General features: G+C 36.8%; 1 protein-coding gene and 1 pseudogene across 3 annotated transcripts in view; both read left to right on the top strand.

The window, feature by feature from the left end:
• Window positions 1-18,905, top strand: part of TAB3 (TGF-beta activated kinase 1 (MAP3K7) binding protein 3) — a 90,865-nt gene that overhangs the window by 58,412 nt on the left and 13,548 nt on the right. For all 3 annotated transcript variants that reach the window (XM_036744551.1, XM_036744553.1, XM_036744552.1), the window contains exons 5-6: window positions 2,141-2,234; window positions 5,842-5,925. In XM_036744551.1, the coding sequence (XP_036600446.1) occupies window positions 2,141-2,234; window positions 5,842-5,925 (178 nt within the window). The remainder of the gene's footprint in view (window positions 1-2,140; window positions 2,235-5,841; window positions 5,926-18,905) is intronic.
• LOC118837588 lies at window positions 8,429-9,213 on the top strand (annotated as a pseudogene).

The raw sequence follows: 18,905 nt of genomic DNA, 5'->3' as shown, positions 1-18,905 counted from the left end.
AGAGCTGTTAGAGTCTAAATAAAACGATTTCAGTGTCTATGATGACTTTTTAAAAAGTTTGTTATAAAAATCTTTACAGATTTTTTTCTACTATTCTTTTTTTTCTGGTCTCTATCCAGTTTTGTCTTAAATGGCTTTAGGATAACTTCTTAGTTGAGTCTCTGTGTAAGCTTTCTTTAAAAAAAAATACTTATATCTTTTGTTTTTATACTATTCATTTCCAGTTATCAGTGTCTATGATGATTTTTTAAAAAGTTTGTTATAAAAATCTTTACAGATTTTTTTCTACTATTCTTTTTTTTCTGGTCTCTATCCAGTTTTGTCTTAAATGGCTTTAGGATAACTTCTTAGTTGAGTCTCTGTGTAAGCTTTCTTTAAAAAAAAATACTTATATCTTTTGTTTTTATACTATTCATTTCCAGTTATTACTTCACCTACCACCAAGTAAGTTCTTTGTTGTGACAAAAAAGAATTAGTTAAGTTAAGCTACTTTGCCGGTGTATTCTTCCTCATTAGTCCCCCAGCTCTCTGGGAGGGAGGTGCTTCTTCATCTCTCCAAAGCCAAGATTGGTCTTTATAGTTACTCAACATGCAGCTTTATTTTAGCATTCTTTTCATCGATGTGATTGTATTCGTATATGTTGTTCTTTTGCTTCTGCTTATTTCATTCTATTTCAGTTTGTACAAGTCTTTCAATGTTTTTCTGCATTATTAATATCTTTTATTTAATATTGGAACATTCATTATGTTCATGTACAAAAATTATTTCAGCCATTCCCCAATTGAAGAGCACCTACTTTGTTTCTAGTTTTTTATATTTCTTAGTGATGATATGCTTGTTGACAATTTGTAATTCTTTGAAAACCATTTGTTACCTTTGGCTATTTATTTTTTGGGAAATGGCTGTTATTTCCCTATGTGTCTTGGATATCTGACTTTTATTAGAAATAAGATGCAAATAATTTTTTTCCCAATTAACAATTTCTCCTTAACTATTTAGTCAAAAGTTTTTTGTTTTGTTTTGTTTTTTTACTGTATAATTTTGGTTTCGGTAGTACCACATCCTCATTACTGCTACTTTCCCCCCCATTATTTACCTTGAGAATCTTGGCCAGACTTTCATTAAACATGTTTTTCTCCATTGCTCTTGCTTTTTTATTGAGTGATATTGCTCATGACCTACCTTCTTTCTGTTTTTAAAGAAGGAAGTAAATTTGTTTAGAATTGAAATTTGTTAGGTAATACTCCTACAGTTGTAATCAGATTTAGGTTATTGAGTTAATCTCTGGCTTTACTTTGAAAGTGGACTGTGGGACTTTCATGCCTTTTAGCTTTTAAGCCCTGATTTTTTTCACTGAATACAACAAACATATTAAAGAAATCAAAAATGAAATCAAAATTCCTGAAATCTTACTGTTTAGACAAGAGACTAATAATGAGATTTAACTGTCACAAAGATATCGCACTGGAAGGTCTGAAAAATATAGGCAAAGCATAGGAGGGGAAAAAATCAGAAAGAAGAATAAAGGGCAAAGGTTGTAGATAAAATGGAAAGTAGAGAGAATGTAGCTGAATGGAAAGGGAAGAGGCTCTAGTATCCTGAAATTGTTTTCATATGCATATTTGCTTTATCCAGGTCAACAAGGTAATGAATTTTCTTATAGTTACACCAGCCTCTACAAAACTGAAATCATTGGTGTCATCTTTCAGCATTGTAAGCTTTATTTGATGCTTATGTTTTGTTTTGATATTAAATCATAAAAATAAGGCATTTCAAATCTGTTTTATTGAGATCTTTTTTGTGTGATAGAAGCAATGAAAGAAAATAAGTTTTATAAATTCTATTTCTATACAGTGTATACATAACTTGAATGAACTGTTTCAATAAGTTTCATTTTAACTCAGAAACATTGTAAATTTATACACACATTGGTTCATATATTAACTTTTATTTGTGGCCATTTTGTTTGTTCAAAATTTACTTGACCACCTTTTTTTTTCCCTTTAATCTCCTTTACAAGCCCTCTTCTGTGTACAGAGGCAATACCTTGAATAAGTCCCAATTAGAAATTGTTTAACATAAATGTTAGGCTTGATAATTACTTTCCTCCAATTGCTATTTTGGGTCCTTTTTTACTAGCCTGAGGAAATGACAAGATTGAGAAGCATGAACAGACAACTGCAGATAAATGTTGACTGTACACTGAAAGAAGTTGACCTCCTTCAATCGAGAGGTATAGACTTAATTGTTTGGTTAAAACATAAGTTATAGTGCGGTGTTTTAAGATGCTTACATGATAAAATGTTGATTAGAGAATTGTAAGGAGAAAAGCTTGTCCAGCATAAGGCTAAATTTTTGGTAAATGACTAAATTTTTTAAGATCATTGACCAAATTTTTTCCCTAGAAATTAATTATTGGTGCCTTAATAGTGATTTCATTAAGAAATTCTTACCTTGTGAATTCTGCGTTAAAAAATAGATTCTTCACTTATCACAGATTTATAGAACTTAGAGTTAGGAGAAACTTTAGAGGTCTTTCAGTATAGTTCTTGCAAACACTCATTGACTATGAAAACCTAAAAAAGTTTTGTTATGTTTAGTATGAGTTTCACAGGAATTCAACTTCTGAATAAATGTGGTTTTCTTTAAAAATAATTGTTTAAAATAAAGATACAAGAAGTCAAAATATTCATATTCAGTTCTTTATACCATTTTTATATGTTGGTACATTTGTGGCAGAAAACTCAAGCTTGCAATGGTGTAATTTTTAAGATTTTTTTTACAGAGCATAATGTGTAAGTATGCAGTTTAAACATTCCATGCATTCTAGACAAAAATTAAACAGAAATAACTTTTGAAAAGAATTCAGAATTATAGTGAAGCAACAATAGAGATAGAAACAAATTTGGTGGTGGAAATCGAGCACCCTAATCAAATGTAAACATTGTAGAAATGTAGGAAATGTAGAAATAAAGAAACAATGTAGGAATCAGGTAAAGACCCACTAGTCTGAAACATCAAGGGAGTCTTAGACATTCTGTGAATTGTGTATTACAAGATTTTATGTGGAAAATGGCACCAGCTTTTTTTTTTTGTGAGGGATGAGGGGGTGAAGATTTTGCATGAGCAAAAGAATAAAAGCTTACTGAAATATCTTGTTAGTCTTTACTACAGATTTCTTTAACAGGAGAACTACAAATGAGGGTACTAGCTTTAACTTAAGTAATTGAAGTAGCACATATAAAATGTTTAAAGCATAAAAACTATAGTTAGCAAATCATGTAATTTTTATCTTAGAATTTCCATAATGGAAGAGACCTAAGGGGTCATCTAGTCCATTCAGTGCTGATTATGAATTCCCTCTACAGTGTCCCCACTTGTCAGTTATCCAGCCTTTGCTTTAAGACTTCCAATATTGGGAGATTCATTGTCTCCTTGGACAGTCCCATTCTCCTCTTGGATAGCTCTGATTTTTAACAAAGTTTTCCCTTGTTAAAGGAGTCTGAAGTCTGCCACTGCAATTTCCATCCATTCCTTCAAGTTCCACCTTCTGGGTTCAAGCAAAACTAGTCTTAATTCTACTTCCACATGACAACCCTATGGATATTTGAAGACATTTCTCATGTTCCTTCTAAGTCTTCTTCTATCTAAACTAAATATTACTAATTCCTTGAGGTGATCTGCATGTGGCATAGTTTTCAGTCCCTTGGTCATTGTAGACATTCTCCTCTGGATGAGCTTCACACTTGTCTGAGTCCTTCCTAAAATGGACCTCCTAGAGTTGGCATAATATTCCAGATATCTCATCAAGGCAGGATATCACCTCCTTGGTTCCAGGAATTACACTTCCATTAATGCTGCCAATGGATCACATTAGGTTTTTTGGCTGCTATATCACACTTGAGACATATTTAGTGTGTGAAAATTTCCAGGTCTTTTTTCACATATATGGAAATAAACATGCTTTTGAGCTGTATCAGAGGCAGTATGGTACAGTAGAAAGAAGGCTAGACTTGGAGTTTAGAGAACTGGGTGTGAATTCTGCCTTAAACACTTAAATCTGTGTGAGCTTGGGCAAGTCACTTAACCTTTCAGAACCCATTTCATCATTTGTAAAAGAAGGATGATATTTGTACTAGCTATTTCATAGGGTAGTTTCAAGGAGAGTACTTTGGAAACCTTAAAGTGTGTATAAATGTGAGGAGTATTTGTCTCTGCTTTCCTGTACTTATGTAGTTCAGTTTTCATTAGAAACACTTTTATTCCCTATTGAATCTTATCTTTGATTTGGTCTAATTTCAACCTATTAAGATCTTTTTGGTCCCAATTCTGTTATCCAACATACTTGTTACCCTTCCCAACTTAATGTAATCTTCAAATCTGGTAATCATGCCATTTATACCTTTATCTAATTTATGGATAAAAATGCTGACTGGAAGAGTGCTTCATCTTAGGACAGTTTATTTTATCATTTTAAAATGCTTAATGAGCAGTCCTAAAAAATTACTTTTAGAAGATCTTCTTACAACGTAACTTGATACACATAGGTATTTGTGATAGAACACAGGTAGAAGTCCATGTAAGATTTACGAATGCCATCAGAATTTTAATATGATTCTGTCCCTTAGGTACATTCTTTGGACCCACTATAGTGGAATATTTAGTAGTACTGAATACTGAACTTAGTACTGTAGTATTTAAATTCACCATAGATAAGGTCCAAGATTTTTTTATTCTATATAATAGGATTCCAGTGTATAAATTTAATGCTATAAAAATAACTTTTTCATTAATCTTTAAGATTCCTTCCTGATGTTAAGATTCAGTGGCTTGCTGAAAAGCCATAATAGTTAACGACAACAAAATCCTAGAATAAGTGCTTTGTTAGAAGAAAGTATTCAGTATATAGACAAAAGAATGTTACACTCTATAAAGATCTGTTGAGGAAAGTAACAAAAGTGGCATGTGTTATTAGATCCATGTGCTCATGTGGATGAGAAACATGGTGCTAGATTTCTTTAAATAGAGTAGAAAACATAGGAATAATTCACATAGTAGATAAAAAAAAACCTGTCAAAGAATAGTTACAATGGGCAGTTATAGCTATATTCTGTAGATAAAAGAATTAGTAAATGGAGTAATTTTTAACAGGTGCAGAAATTCTTAGAGATACTGGCATCAAGATTTTTCTCCCTAGGGATTTGACCCATCTTATTTATTCTGCAAATGTTTCTGTGTTCCATCTGTCCATTGGTTGAATTCATTGAAAGACTCGATATGTCACATATTTAAGACCATCAAGCTTATTCTATTTCAAATTGATGTGAGTGCTTAAAGATCACTACATGTAAAAATGGTCTATAAACTTGTTAGAAAATATATAGACATCTGTCTTCCTTCTATTTCATTTGGCTTTACTTAAGAATCTATTAAGAAAGGCAACTGTCCTCACTGTGTTGGGCGAATTGCCATTTCTCTTTTTTTGTTGCCCAGTAAGTTTGTTTATGCCTATCTAAGAAAACTGGTATAAAAATTTTAGAACTGTTATTTTAGATACTTTAATGAAAAAACACTGGAATGAATTTAAAGTGAAGGCTTTGTTTTATGGTGTATGTCCCTCACATGGGGACAGGATGTTAAAGTTGTCATGAAAAAGAGCTGACGTTGAGTTCAGGAGTCTGAGTTGAGGAAATCCCTTTCTTAATTTGTCATCTCTTTTCATTTTCTCCAATTTCAGGAAAATAAACCTAATTTCCTACTTCACTTTTTTCTTGATAGGCATTTATTACATTTATAGGAAAATAAACCTAAGTTCCTGTTTTATTTTTTTTTTTTGATAGGCAATTTTGATCCAAAAGCCATGAATAATTTTTATGACCATATAGAACCTGGTCCAGTTGTGCCACCGAAGCCATCCAAAAAAGGTGAGTTATCAAGATGTCAGTGATACCATCAAAGTACCTGGGGAACATACATATCTTGACTCAGTTCAGCAGACGTTTTTTGTGTTCTTAGTATGTGTAAGTCCCTGCAGGTCATTAGGGATAGTGAGGATAAGATCAGTCATCAAGCATTTATTCAAACAAAACAGTCCTGTCCTTAAGGAGCCTACAAATATCTGGATACAGGGTAACTTGTGGAGGACAACAGTGCTACCAGTGAGTGGGGATCATAGATAAATTTTAGGTGGGAGTGGCACGTGGCCTGTAAGCTGATAAGACTTCTGAGAAGTTGAGATGAGGGGAATGTATTTGGGAAAGCCTATGTGAAATGCGCAGAGTTGGATGACGAAATGTTACTTTTAGGAAACAGTCAAGTTGGCCTGGACTGTAGAATTTATAAAGGGGAGTAATATGAACTAAAATTGGCAAGGCACATTGGAGTCAAGTTGTAAAGAGCCAGGCTGATGAATTGGCTTTTCAGAAGTCACAGGGAGCTGATGAAAATTTTTGAGCAGGGCAATGACATGTTCTCATTCTATCCTTATGTAGCTTAGGCCTTGGTGTCAGTGGTATAGATTGGAAAAGGGAAAAACTGAGAACAGGAAGGCTTACAGACAGATGATGAGGGTCTAAACTGCAGCTATGGCTGGCTATGTGAATTGAAGGAAAGGAGACAAGGGAAAGATATGAGGGGTAGAGAGAGATAAAGGAAAGAGCTGTGACAAGGGTTATTCTGAGGTTGAAAACCTGGGTAATGGGGAGGATAGTGGTTCTGTTTTGGACAGTTTGAATTCAGGATGCTGTTGTAATATTCTGGAAAATACAGTCAGTAGTTAAATTGATAAATAAGAGCTTTATTGGTTAAAATGTTTTATTTTTCATAGGCTGCTTAGAAGAACACACGCTGATAATGATACTAGCAATCGTGCAAGGCTCTAGAATTTATATTTTAAGAAAGTGCTCAGATTAGTAATTCATTACTTTTATTTTCTCATCTTCCTGAGTTCAAATCTAGCCATATGACCCAGGACAAGTCACTTAATCCTGTTTGTCTCAGTTTCTACATCTGTAAAACGAGCTGGAGAAGGAAATGGCAAACCACTCCAGCATCTCTCCCAAGAAAACCTCAGATGGGGTCATGAACAGTTGGACATGACTGAAAAGCGACACAATAACAACTGTTATTTTCAGAGAAATTCTTCATTGGCATAGTTTATAGAAAAAAAGTTCTATATTACTCACTTTACATCTATAATATTCTGAATAAAATTAATTTTTACAGATTGAGAATTTTCAGAGTTATGCTTGCTTTGTTTTTATGGGGATAAAAAATTAGATTTTTGAAGACAGATTACAGGAGCTGAGATGTTTTAACCTGGAGTAAAGGACACTATGAGGTAATTTTAAGATACTTTATACTTGAGAAAGAACTGTAGGGGTTTTTTCCCCAAATAAATTAACTTCAATATGATGGATAAAGGTAAAAACGAATCATGATTTTGTGATGTTTTAGTATATACTAGAAAAATTCTCCCATAAGAGACTGTAGAGACACCCTTTTTTCCCTGTTTGGAAGATTTAAAAAATTTAAATTAAAAATTATGACATGGTTTACTTATAATCTTGCCTGCAGTCAGGAGAACGAAATGGATGACTTCCTAGATTCCCTTTCACATATGTGATTGTATGATCTTTATATTTTGCAGGATAGAATGTTTAAAGAGACTTTAAACATTTTTATAAAAGTTAATTTCTGATTTAAATATTGTTTAAAATCATTTGTGTCACTAACCATTGTTGTATTAGCAGCTAACACACTGAGTGTTTATAAACAAATATATTTTTTCTCCATTAAATTTTCAGTCAATACTAACATCTTACATAAATATAATTCTTGGAAATGTCTTGCATGTCATATTTTCATTTCTTTCACTTTAAACCAATATTGAATTTAATATTTAGTATGAAGATTGTTCTGGGGATTATGTATGTCTGTGAGTTATGGAATAACATAGTCTGAAGAACTGAAGTTGAAAGTCATGGAAAGGTTAATGGAAGGCACATGGTGGACAAGAATAAGCTACAGTACGTTATTAACAATAAATTTTGTTTGGTGAAGCAGTATCAAGGGTGTCATCAAAGAAATGTTCAATCGAAGAAAAAAGTTTGTCATGTAGTAAGAGAAAAATCAGTCAACAAACATTTATTAAGTGCCTATTAAGTGCTTGGCACTGTGCTGGAGATACAAATACAAGAAATGACAATCTCAGTGAGTAGAGCACTGGCCCTGGAGGCAGGAGGACCTGCGTTCAAATCCGGCCTCAGACACTTGACACACTTACTAGCTGTGTGACCTTGGGTAAGTTGCTTAACCCCAATTGCCCTGCCTTCCCCCCTCCAAAAAAAAAAAAAGAAGAAATGACAGTCTGTATTCAAAAGGAGCTTCCATAATCTTTCTAGCAAGTCCAGAGCCAGACCACTTGAGATGGGCTGAGTGATCCGTGGTCAGAGGAAGGGTGTGGATTCTGTCCTCGGCGCTCATGTGAAGCACAGGAAAGGGGCTGCCAAGCTCCGGGCAGTCTAATTCGCTGAGAGGCATAGCTACATTAAGGGTATCGTAAAGGACATAATCCATGATCCAGGCCGAGCTTTCTGGGATTCCTAACGATTTAGAAGGAGGCCAGAGTTGTTCGTTGCTGCTGAAGGCATCCATACCGGCCAGTTTGTGTACTGTGGTAAGAAAACTCAGCTCAACGTTGGCAATGTCTTTCCAGTTGGCACTATGCCTGAAGGGACCATAGTGTGCTGCCTTGAAGAAGAGCCTGGGGCCTGGGGTAAGCTTGCCCGTGCATCTGGAAAGTATGCCACAGTGATTTCTCACAATCCTGAAACCAAGAAGACTTGGGTGAAGCTACCTTCACGCTCTGAGAAAGTGATCTCCTCTGCAAACACAGCTGTGGTTGGTGTTTCTGGAGGAGGTCGTATTGATAAACCCATCCTTAAGGCAGGTCATGCCTACCACAAATACAAGGCCAAAAGAAACCGCTGGCCCCGTGTCCAGGTTGCAGCCATGAATCCTGTGGAACATCACTTTGGAGGAGGTAATCACCAGCACATTGGAAAACCATCCACCATTTGAGGAGATGCCCCAGCTGCACGAAAGATCGGTCTCATTGCTGCCCAGCATACTGATCGACTCCAGGGTACCAAAACTGTATAGGAGAAGGAGAACTAAAGTACAGAATCCTGACAATAAAATTATTTTGGAAATTGTAAAAAAAAAAAAAAAGGAGCTTCCTTAACTGATAGCTTGCATGCTACTTTGGGATCCACAGAATATCAGTGGAACTTGAGGAAGACTCCCAGCAAGTTAGGGTAACCTCCTGTGGACAGCTTAAAGGAAGACATGAGAAAGAGTCATGGAAGGAGGGCAGGCAAGGTTGAGTTGGAGTTAGCATCTTTGGAAGGAATGCTACATTGTTGGAATCCTAGATCCTTTGGAGCGTTGATGTGTATCACTTTTAAGCAGTTCAAGGTATATTAGTCATTGTTACATGTAATGATAGAATTGATATTTTAATACTTCATGAACCCTTTGAAGTATTGATTTTTGTTATGGCATTCTCTCCAGTAATCCATAGTAATGACAACAGTGATGATAATAGCTAGTATTTATATGGTTCTTTAGGGCTTACAGAGCATTTTACACAGTGCTTTACAAGTATCATCAGTAAAGATTGAGATATATTGTAGGCTGCTGTAGTCAACGCAGTCGAGGATCTGATAGCGGCAGTTCTGGTGGTAGGAATCTATTCTACCTGGGCTGTTTCTGGGACAACAGCCAGTAGCAGTTCAGTTCTCGGGCACCTCACTTGGTAGCATTTGCCAGTGTTCATGAGCCATAGGCATAATCTTTGAGAAGCCAGGGAGGTCTGCTTCGAAATCACAATGAAACATCACCATAGGATCTTAGTGAAGGAGTATTTTAAGAAAATGATGAATTAGGAAAGAAACAAATCTTAAACAACATTCCCTAACAGAAAGTGTTAAAAATAGGCATAAAGTGGTTAAAGTATGACAGCTAATCTTCTCCCAGATTTTCAAACTGTCAGAGCATTCCAGAAAATTTTACATAAATACACTGTTTACAGTATAGCGTCTTTAAATATACCCATTGGTTAACGTTACCATGGATGGACTGTGTGCTTCATCGATAATTAAAATGGGCTCCTGATTTCTAAAATAAGACGAATAGCAGTAATTGTATTCCAGTCACCAGATCTGGCACTAGGACAAAGTAGTGTGTACTTTTAAGTTACAGTTCAGGGAGCATTTTCTTCTAAGGTATTTAATCTTCAGATTTGCCTAAGTATCTAGCAAGTAGGACCTAGTAAGAATGTCAGGTGAATTTGGGTTTATTGGTATTCTGTGGGGAAACCTGTTAAGAATGGCCCTATTTTTAAAAATCCATTGAAGCAATGACTTAATAAGAATAATAGTTTAGAATAGCATGTAGGCTTATATATTTACCTTTCCACAATAACAACTCTTGATTATTTAGAGGTAGGTTATCCAATTTGGATATTGTCTGGTCTTGTGTTATTCCTTTTTCCTATTTTGGTCATTTTACTATCTGTTAGCGTCTTAAAGCTATAATCATAGCTAACATTTATGGAGTGCTTACAGTGTGCCAGGCACAAATGCTAAGTGCTTTATAAATATCTCATTTGAGTCTCACAATAGCCTTGAAGGTTAATGCTATTATCACCTCACTTTTACAGATGAAGAAGCTGAGGCCAGCTAGTGTCTGAGGCCAGATTAGAACTGAGGTCTTCCTGACTCCAGGCTCAGCATTCTGTCCACTTTGCCACCAGCTGCCTCTGACCTTAAGTAGTAGAGTAAAAGAAGGAAAGAAGACAAAGCTCAAATCATTCAGTTTATTACTTGTTGGGTGCTCTAGTAAAAGGTTTGAGAAAGAAAATGGGGAGGAGTTAAAGAAGTTTTTTTTTTCCCTCTATTCATAGTTGTTTTTAAAGTTTTTCTTGCCTTGAAGTAGCTTTGACCAGTTAACCCTAAACAGTTTCAGAATTGGTCACCTGCATTGAATTTCTAATAGCAAATTCTCTACATCCACCCTCCCACCTCCCATCAAATCAGCTGCCATTGGAAGGGGTTTACTGCTCTATTTCCCTGTATGGTCATTCATTATCCCTTAGGACCAAAGTGTCTCTCCAAAGTCATCAGTCTCCCGTGGGCATCTCTTCTCCGTTATAAGTACTACAGAGAGGCTGTTGTTTTTGTATGTGTATTCCTGGTGTTTCGCACAGTGATTGGCTGGTACATAATAAACACTTAGTAAATGATTTTTTTTGCTCATTCTCAGTGGACCCAGTGTAGAGGTCCTTCAGAACTTGGTAGGGACTGAATTCAGGAGATGCACTGGGGGGAATAAACAATACATCATGGCAGATTACGTTTAGGGAGTGAAAAACGTAAGTCAAGTAGTACTCCAAGGTTTCCAGGCTAAGAACCTGTGATAATGGTGTCTTTAACAGTAGCAGGGAAGTTAAGAGGGAAGAGCCTTTTGATAGAGAAAGGTTTGAGAAGTTTGGATGTGTAGAGTCTGAGGAGACAGTAACATGCCCATGTAAAGGTATTTATAAGCATTTAGGAATGAAAGCTTGAAGCCCAGGTGTAGATGAGGGGCTGTGGAATCCTCCCCATGAGGATGGTTGAAGCTCTCAGATTGACAGGCCCTCTAAGGGGAGACAGTGTTGGGATAGAAGTTGGATTACCACATTTTGGAGGGGAAAAAGTACCTGAAAAGGAAGAATTGGAGAGTGAGGAGAGTAAAGATCACTGAAATACAGAGAAATGAAACTTAAGCAGAGGGAGTGTTGTCAGTAATTTACCGTAGAGGCCGCAGTGTCAGATTTGGTAAAAGAAAATTACTTGGTAGCCTTAAGAGAACTGTTTCAAACAGGGTAGTGGGAGGAGAAGTTAGATAGGGGAGAGAGACACAGATGAGGAAGAGAGGAGGAAATAAAGCTATTTTCCAGACCACATGACCTGGAACAAAGGAAGTGTAATGCCAATCAACACAGCATACTTGAGGGCTGCTGCTGTGAATATATTTAGGGTCCAGTCTCACAGTATAATAAGCACTCTATACAAAACTAAACCTTATTCAGAGTATTTACAATTCATAACAGCGTAACCAGGGTGGCCACATGGCTTTAAACAAAACATCATTCGGTATATAATATACTGTCCCAAAATATTTGTTTATACAATCAGGGGATCCCAGGCCAGGGTCTTCTCTTGTAACACATCACAGCCTCAGGGGCAGCAGAAAACACAACACATTCCCCCCCATCCCTAGGTCACAGTAGGTTACAATCCCCTCAATCAAAAACAGAGTGGCCAAGTAAAGTCCTCTTGGGGGTGTGTCCTTTCTTCCACACTGTCATGCAGGCTCCCACCTGGCACTCTCAGGCGCACACATGCTTGAATGAGCCAAAGAGTCTGAGTCCAAGGCCCAACCCTGCTCTAGCCCCGCCCCTTCAAAGACCTGAGGGGTGACTGGGCAACCAAGTTTCCATCTTGACCTGAGGCTTAATTCCCAGCCCTGTGTCTGCAGGTCTGTGGGCTCCTGACTCAGACGGCTCTTTTGCTCCTGCTCCATTTCCCCCTTGGGGGGAGTGGGAAGGAGAGGGGCGGCTCCACTTCAGCTCTGCCTCTGACCATAGCCTTGGCTTTGAGAAGTTCAAAAGAATCTTCTGCCCTGGCTCCTTTGTTATCTCTGTGGGACCTTTAGCTACCAAAAGTAACACAAAGACTAGGAAACATCCCAGTGTCACTAAACACCTTACATCTTCACACAGGTTCACTCTCAGTCTATGAGAGGTCTCCTTTCCCACTGTCAGAGATCTCCCTGCTACCAGAGGTCTCTTCTTTTGCTTAGTAAGTTCCTGCAGCTGCTACTTGGTGCACATTTCCTCCTTCATTTTCTCTCTTCACCTTCATTTTTCTTCATGTTCGTTTTCCTTTTGCTGCTTCTGCTCTCGTTTTCTCTAGGCTCTCTATACAGCTCTTTAGTTATACTCTTTATTTATACGGTTTTACTCGGCACCTGATTGGCTTAGTGCTCGAAGATACGAAAGCTGTCCTGCCTCAGCACCTACAGCTGTGGATTACCGGGGTTCAAAGGAGATTAATCCTTCAGATATTTACAATTTAGCATAAGCCTGGGAAACTTTACTCCAAAAGAAAAACAACAAAAATCCCACCTTGCTTTCGCTCATAGGAGGTAGCACATCTAGTGCTTTGCAAAGCTTAAAACATTGAAATACTGGTTGCTTTTAGCCTTACATTCTCGGTGAAACAATCCAGGAAGCTCAGGGCACAGGATAGTGGACAAGGTGTACTCACACTACCCCACCAACCTGTTTTACTAACAGTGATTTGCCTGTTAGACTTTTGGTAAGCAGCAATCGCCACTGTGCTTTCCGGTGGTGCTATATATGGCACAAGAATATAATGAACTCAGTATAATTGTAGTTATAATAAATTCATTATAATATGTATTATGGCTTTATCAGGTCACTCAGATCATCTCTCTGGTCTTTTCTATTACTAGTAATCTCTCATCTTCCTCATATATGTAATGTATGCCCAAGTCTCATCATCACTGAAAAAAAAATCTTTATTGGACCTTACCATCTCCCTTAAATTATCTCGTTTGTATGTATGCATTTATGCGTGCATGCATGTATACTGTATGTATGTGTATATATATACATACACATATGTGTATATCTACATTCATTGCCTGTGCTTCCCACCTTATAACTTCATCATTCAACAAATGCTGCTATGTTCAAAGTTAGCATTGAACTCAGTTGCCAGATCTCATAGTCTTTTTGTAATCTTTACATCCTTTTTGACATCTTTGATAACACCTTGCTGTCTTGATGCTATCTATTCCAGATTCTCATTGTACTGTGCCTAACTACCTGTCTAACCTTCTTAGTTCCCCTTTTGGGCTTATTTATCCATATCTCTCCCCCTAACTATTTTCAGCCTTCTTTTCTGTTCTGTCTTCCCTGGTGATGGCATTAGCTCCCGTGGGTTCAATTATTGTCTCTGTGCTAATGACGCACAGACTTGGGATAATCCAGTTCTTTTCCTCAAGCACCAACCCTGCATCACCAATTTTAAATTGGATGTTTCAAATTAGATTACCTGAAGACACTCAAATTAATCATGGCAAAATTTTCCTTTCTCCCAAAATCCACCCCTCTAAAGCACTCTCCTATTTCTGCTGAAGACATCACCCTCCTTATAGTTTTTAAGGTTTATTACCTTGGTGTTCTCTTTAGCTAGTTATTCTCTCTCACCCCACATATCCAGTCAGTTACCAAATCTTATTTCTACCTCCATAACGTATCACATCCAACCCCTTCTCTTTATTTACAATAACAACCATTTTAGTTCAAGTTCTTACCTGTCTTCACTTGGATTATTACGGCGGCTTCCTCTGTGCTCTCTTACTCAAGTCTCTCCCTACTCCAGTTCTTCTTCCACAGAGCTACCAAAGTGACTTTCCTTAAGCACAGATCTGATTGTGTCACTCCCCTTATTTACTAAGTCCCAGTGGTTCTGCATTGCCTTTAGGTTCAAAAATTAATCCCTCCAGTTGTCTTTTAAAGCCTTTCACAGCCTGGCCTCAGCATGGTGTAGTGCATGGTGTGCCAGACTTGGAGTCAGAAAGATGTGGGTCCAAAATCTTGCTTTTTAGCAAGTCACTTAAGTTTTCATAGCTTCATTTTTTTTTCTTATTAACAAAGTGAAGGAATTGCTTGAGGTCCCCTTCCAGCTTCAAACTATATGTTACTTCCCTTCACACTCTCTACCCAGGCTGACCACCTTGCTGTTCTACACATATAACATTCCATCTCCTGTCTCCCTGTATCTGCACTGGCTATCGGTCCATGCTTATAATATACTCCCACATCACCTTCTTTGCCACCCTCCATAAGGCCTTGCCTGATCCCTTCAGCTGTTAGTGTCACTTCCTCCCATCCCAAAAATTATATTTCAGGTTACCACATGTAAGCAACTTGAGAGAAAGAACTGTTTATTTTTTTGTTTTTGTACCCCCAGCACTTACTGCATTGCCTAAAACAGCTTAGGTACTTAATAAATATTCAGTGACTGATGAATTCAAGTTCTTGGTGCAGCATTTAAGTTGAGTATACATCATTTTCATCAAATCTCTCAATTTAACATATACATATATTAACAATAGGTAATCAATGAGTTTTTATTAAATCCTTCCTATGTGGAAGGTACTAAGTACTGGGGATGCAGAAAAAGTCCCTGTTCTCAAGGAGCTCATAGTCTAATTGATAATATATCCTGTTAAAACAATTACTACGGGGCGGCTAGGTGGCGCAGTGAGAAGAGCCCTGGCCCTGGCGTCGGGAGGACCTGAGTTCAAATCCAGCCTCAGATACTTGACACACTTAAAAGCTGTGTGACCTTGGGCAAGTCACTTAACCCCCTCCAAAAAAAAAAGAATATATAAAACAATTTTTGTTAAAGTAGGTTTTGGTTATAAAAGGAGTACTACGTGTGGTAGTTTTTCTTTTCATCCACTATGTGTAGGTATTGTCTTGCCTTCTATGTAATCCTTTAGAAGGGATTGACAGTTGAACATCATCTTTTTAACTCCCAAGAATTTCATTTAGCAATAGTAACATTAGTGTTTGAAGGGCAGCATCATATTTACCTCAGAATAAGCTTAGTGCTTGGACATCCTCAAATGACCCTTTGGAATTCTTTAAGATAAGCATAGTTAGAAGGTTTTACTTTTCCACTGTTACATAAATAGTGCCAAAGGTATCTACATTTCGTATTGCCTTTGTCCTTTAAAGCTTATCTGCTATATAACAAGAGCTTTAGACTTTGTAATTTACCTTGAGCAAGTATGATTTGAAGAAAAGAAATTCTAGCTCAAATCAGCATCTTCTACGTTAAAAAAACCAAAACTTAAAATTCTTATCATGATAATTGGTCAAGTAACATTAAGTAGTCAGAGTTATTTGCTGTAAAATTCCTTTGTTTATAACTGCTATTTAAAATATGCTAGCTTAAAAATCTTCATATTATCCTTGCCCAGAAACTTTCCTCTAAATTTCCATTGCACTATTCATAGACTATCATCACTAGTAAAAAACAAAAACAGTAGGATATAAATAGCTTTACAAATCCAAACTCAGCTTGAAAAAAAAACAGCTAGAACTCATTAACACCTCTGCGTCAGGTTCTTTTGACATGTTTGGAAATTGTCCAACAGTAATATTATATGAAAAGATGTACGCAAGATGCACTGATCTTGAATAGCAGAGCTGTTACCACACTGGATTTTCACAGTGCATAGTATTATCTGACTAATTCACTGGTATGATTATTAGTAAGTTATAACTGTCCAGATAAGAAACGGTTGTTTATTGCTTTCAAAAAAGTTACCTAAAATTTGATTCTTACTCTTGGTAGCTTCTCTGGTTGTTTTTATTTCTGTTGTTTTCTATTCAATTCAGCAAATATTTATTTAGTGCCTCATGTGCAAGGCATTGTATTAAGTGCTGGGGATACAAAGACAGAAATAGAATAGTCCCTGCCATCAAGGATCTTCCAAACTACTGGATCAGTCAATTTAATTTTGGAATATTTTTTCAGTTTCTTATTTTATATCTTCTTTTCCCCTAAGGCTTTATATTCATTTAACATATATTGAGTAGGAGCAAAGCACTGTGCTAGGTTCAATGAAGGATTACAAAGGCTTGGTCCCAGAGTTCAAGGCACAGTAAAGAGAAAATAAGACATATACTAACTATAAATCAAGGTACAGTGTGAGGAACATTCTTTTCATAGGAAACAAAGGAACTATAGAACTCTATAAGAATTTGGAAAAGAGTGAGCAATTACTTATGAAAAATTCATGGAGAGGGTGACATTAGACTTAGGCCTTGAAGACTGAATAGAATTCAAAACTGGAGTCAGTGGGTGCTAGGAGATGGGCAAATACAAGGCATGTTTGGCAAACAGTGAGTTGTCTGCTTTGGCCAGAGAGTAGGACATATGAAGGGGAGTTACGAGAGATATAGGTTGAGGATAGGTATTTTAGGTCTTTCAGTACTGTGAGCTCCTCCTTTCCTCTACTCTGCATCCCCAAATCTTTTATCATCCCCCATTGTCTCCTCCTTTAATCTGGTTCTTTTGAAGAGATGCTCCTTTACAAGGTTTTTTTTTTCTTTTTCTCTCCCCAGTAGAAGGAGAGAACAAAGGGGAGGTCAGATTGGGATAAGGTTCCTCCCCATTTCAGATGAGGAGAGAACAGAAGGAAGGCAAGCAAGAATCACAGATGAGCAGGACAGCTTTAAAAGTTACATATTGAATTTATTATATACTTTAAAAGAGAGGCAAGCTTTATGTAGTAGAAATTCATCATTTCACGTACAATATTGTTTTGTTATACAGTGTATATAAGATGCTTATTTTATTTGATGATAAGTTCAGAATAAAAAATGGCAAAAACATGAAGTGACCTTTTTACTCTCCAAGACCATACCCTCTGTATCACCCTTTGTGATTTTGACCCTGTAGTGATAGTGGCAGATTGTCTCCACAGTGGTTCCATTTCTAATTATTAATCTTTTCTCATTTATTGGCTCCTTCCCTGATCCCTGCAAACATACCTAAGTCTCCTCCATCCTTAAAAAACACTTTCCCCTGCTGCTTCCACAAGCTTTCATCCTGTATCTCTCCTCTATTTCACAGCTATCTTAAAAATTCCTAGAAAAAGCTGTCTATAACTCATTGCCTTTACTTCCTCTCCTCTTAATCCTCAACTGCCCTAGCAATCTGGGTCCTGATTTCTTTACTCAACTGACACTGCCCTCTCCAGATTTACCAATCTTCTCTTAATAGCCACATCTGATAGCCTTTGCTCAGTCCTCATCCTTGACTTTTGAAGCATTTGACACTCTTGAGAATCTCTTAGATACTCTTCCCTGTTTAGGTTTTTATGGTTCTCTTGGTTTTCTTCCTACCTGTCTGTCCTACCTTCTCATTGTTCTTTCCTGGCCCTTTCTCCATCTCTGGCTCACCAGCCATGGTATATCCCAAACTGTCATAGGAGAAGAGAAGAGGGCCTGTTCTCTCACTTAATGAGTTATTCAATGTTAGGGGTTAAATTGTTATCTCTATGCAGATAACTCCCAGATCTATTTATCCATCCTGTGTCTACTTAGTTCCTATTGTCTCTTAACATAAAATATAAATGTAGTTTGACATTTAAACTGCTTAACAACTTGTCACTTTCCTGAGTCTTTCCAGTCTTGCTCTCTTTTGTGTACACTATAGTTCAGTGTTAAAATCTAAAAATTTTTAACATTCATTTTTTAAAAATTTTGAGTTTGAAATTCTCTTCCTTGCTTTCTCTCATCCCCCCTCTCCCCCATTGAGAAGACAAGCAATTTGATATAAGTTACACATGTACAGTCAGGCAAAACATTTCCATAGTCATGTTGTGAAAGAAAAGATAGACCAAAAAACCCACAAGAAAAATAAAATTTTAAAAAATATGCTTTGATTAGCATTCAGATTCCATTAGTTCTTTTTCTGGAGGTGGATAACATTTTTCATCATGAGGCCTTTGGAATTGTCTTAGATCACCATATTGCTGAGAATAGCTAAGTCATTCACAGGTGATCATTGTACGGTATCACTGTTACTGTGTACAATGTTCTCCTGGTTCTACTCACTTCACTTTGCATAATTCATGCAAGTCCTTCCAGGTTTTTCTGAAAACATTGTTTCTTATGGCACAATAGTATTCCATCACAATCTTATACCATGACTTATTCAGCCATTCCCTAATTGATGGACATCCCCTC

Source organism: Trichosurus vulpecula, chromosome 2, assembly GCF_011100635.1.
Source record: "Trichosurus vulpecula isolate mTriVul1 chromosome 2, mTriVul1.pri, whole genome shotgun sequence".
NCBI classification, from domain to species: domain Eukaryota; kingdom Metazoa; phylum Chordata; class Mammalia; order Diprotodontia; family Phalangeridae; genus Trichosurus; species Trichosurus vulpecula.
The sequence above is the reverse complement of the archived record's forward strand: the minus strand, read 5'-3'. Positions and strand labels throughout refer to the sequence as shown.